Here is a 2,169-nt window from a genome sequence, read left to right as displayed (position 1 = left end):
CATGCTGGGGACTGGACCAGAAATCCTCTGGACAACTAGTACACTCCATGGAGTCTGTGAAAGTTATTTATTTGTTATTCTGACACTGCACACAATGAAATGTGACCTGAGTGTGGGGCTGGTGCCATGCTCAATGCACCTCAGTAGCACCTTGGTGGCAGGTGGATTCAGACTTGTGATCTTACGGCCTCAAGTCTGCGTCCTAACCCTGATATTCCACTAAATGCATCAGTGGTATAGCTGTGTTTAGTTTTTCTCTTTATATTCTACTAGGTTCATTACGGCAGCGGCGTCTTGTGAGACAGTAATAGTGTTGTAGCTGTAACGCACCGCTGATTGTCCAATGGAATATGAGGGTTAACCACTAATCCTTAATGGCCACCAAGTAAAAGAAAGTATTGGAATTAAGTAACATATCTAACTGTCATCCCAAAAATCTTCACACTTACCAGTTGAGTTGCTGAACTTTCCCTCTGAACAAGGAACACAGTCAAAACAACACTCAGGTTCCCCTTTCTTGTGGGCCATACGAGTTCCTGGAGGGCAAGTCTCACTGCACACTGACCTGGGGGGCTGTTTAATGACAATAACATCAGTTTTATATTACATGTAATAAGTACAGACTAGAATAGAGTTGTGCAAAATAACTACCTGTTTGAATACAAAGTTCCAAAAGATTTTGTTTTCATCAAGTGCAAGTTCTTCACCATTTTTGGCTGACCTCTTCACCTCACCAATGTTGTGAACTTTAGTTCTTCCATCAGGAAGCCACACCCAGTTCATGATGTCATATATGGGTAAAGCATCACCGTTCTCATCAAATAACACTTGATCACCAAATGATGTGGTGAAGTTGACTTTTTCCAAGTAAAAATTGAGCTTTAAAAAGGCAGATTACTGAAAATATTAACATAAACTGCAATGCAGAAATGTAATCTAATTATTAGAATAAGGAGACTAACTAATTATTGTCAGTATGTAATCTAATTATTAGAATAAGGAGATAGTGTATTTCTAACTAACTAATTATTGTCAGAATTAAAAGTCAACAGTTAAATGAGTAAATTTGTTTGAACAGCGATATTGACATACCAGTTATTTATTTTTCCTACACATCAACGGACACATGTTCATGTGACACATGCAAAGCATTACTACTTCTTATCTCTGCTAAAAAGCCATAAGGTAAGAAAAAAGTTAAAATGAAGAGAAAACTGCCAACACACCTGCCATGGTTCTAGTCCTTGTAATTGAGCACAGGTGTCTCCACTGAAAGGTCCTCTCCCTGGCTCACACTGCAGCATGTCATCAAGAGCATGTGCCAGAGCATACACAGCTTTGTACACATTATAATCTGGTCTGAGGTCTGAAGTATCGAAAATGTCTTTTTCCAAAATGGTCTCAATAACTTCCTGTCCAGTGCACAATTGTCCTCCAGTTTCAAGCCAACCTGCTGGAGGTGGAGCAAATCGACACTTAAAGATGTGTTCCCAGAACTGATGTACCTGGAATACAATAAGAAAGTTATGTTATTTCATAACATTATATACACGTTCAAATAATGACATGGCTACTATTGGTAAATTCCTCACTATGTTATAATCAGAAGTGTTGTTTTGTTGTGGGACAGGACGTATTTTCAACAGAAAATCTCTCAGGCCTGAGATTTCTCCTCGACGGATAGCGATGCCCAGAGTTCCCCCAAGGTATGGCATGAAGTCTGAAGTCTGTAGCTCAACATTTGAAGTCCAGGCTTCACTGGCCATCCACTGAAGGCCTACCACGTTCTGTCTAACAACCTGTACAATGAATGAAAAAAAAAGTAAATTATATTGTTGCACTTACATCTATTGCGTTGTCTTTTTTTATTTGTTTGTTTATTTGTTTGCTTTGCATGTGCGCAAACCTGTCTATTTGACATGTCTCATATATGGTTTTTGTTTGTTTTACAGCTACGCTCAGTCTAACCCTTCCAGACAGATTCTAAAACAATACACTAACCGCTAACCCATAATCAAATATGATTCCTATAAAATAGGTTTTGTTGTAACTTAGAACTCACCTCTGCCATTAGGTTGAGCATGTGATTTTTAAGCGCAAAAACAATGACAACACGAGCAGTGGATTCCTTCATCACATCAACTATTCTCTTCAGTTCAGCTCTGTTGT

The 2,169-nt window shown here is 38.8% G+C and overlaps 1 protein-coding gene across 1 annotated transcript in view; it reads right to left on the bottom strand.

The window, feature by feature from the left end:
• Positions 1-2,169, bottom strand: part of LOC103378208 (extracellular calcium-sensing receptor-like) — a 10,348-nt gene that overhangs the window by 7,046 nt on the left and 1,133 nt on the right. Inside the window, 6 exon segments of the mRNA XM_025055243.1 lie at positions 423-573; positions 652-879; positions 1,227-1,505; positions 1,593-1,799; positions 2,063-2,162; positions 2,164-2,169. The exon segment at positions 2,164-2,169 is cut by the window's right edge and continues 155 nt beyond it. Of these exon segments, the coding sequence (XP_024911011.1) occupies positions 423-573; positions 652-879; positions 1,227-1,505; positions 1,593-1,799; positions 2,063-2,162; positions 2,164-2,169 (971 nt within the window).

The sequence above is a fragment of the Cynoglossus semilaevis genome, chromosome 4 (genome assembly GCF_000523025.1).
Source record: "Cynoglossus semilaevis isolate Cse_v1.0 chromosome 4, Cse_v1.0, whole genome shotgun sequence".
Lineage (NCBI taxonomy): Eukaryota > Metazoa > Chordata > Actinopteri > Pleuronectiformes > Cynoglossidae > Cynoglossus > Cynoglossus semilaevis.
The sequence above is the reverse complement of the archived record's forward strand: the minus strand, read 5'-3'. Positions and strand labels throughout refer to the sequence as shown.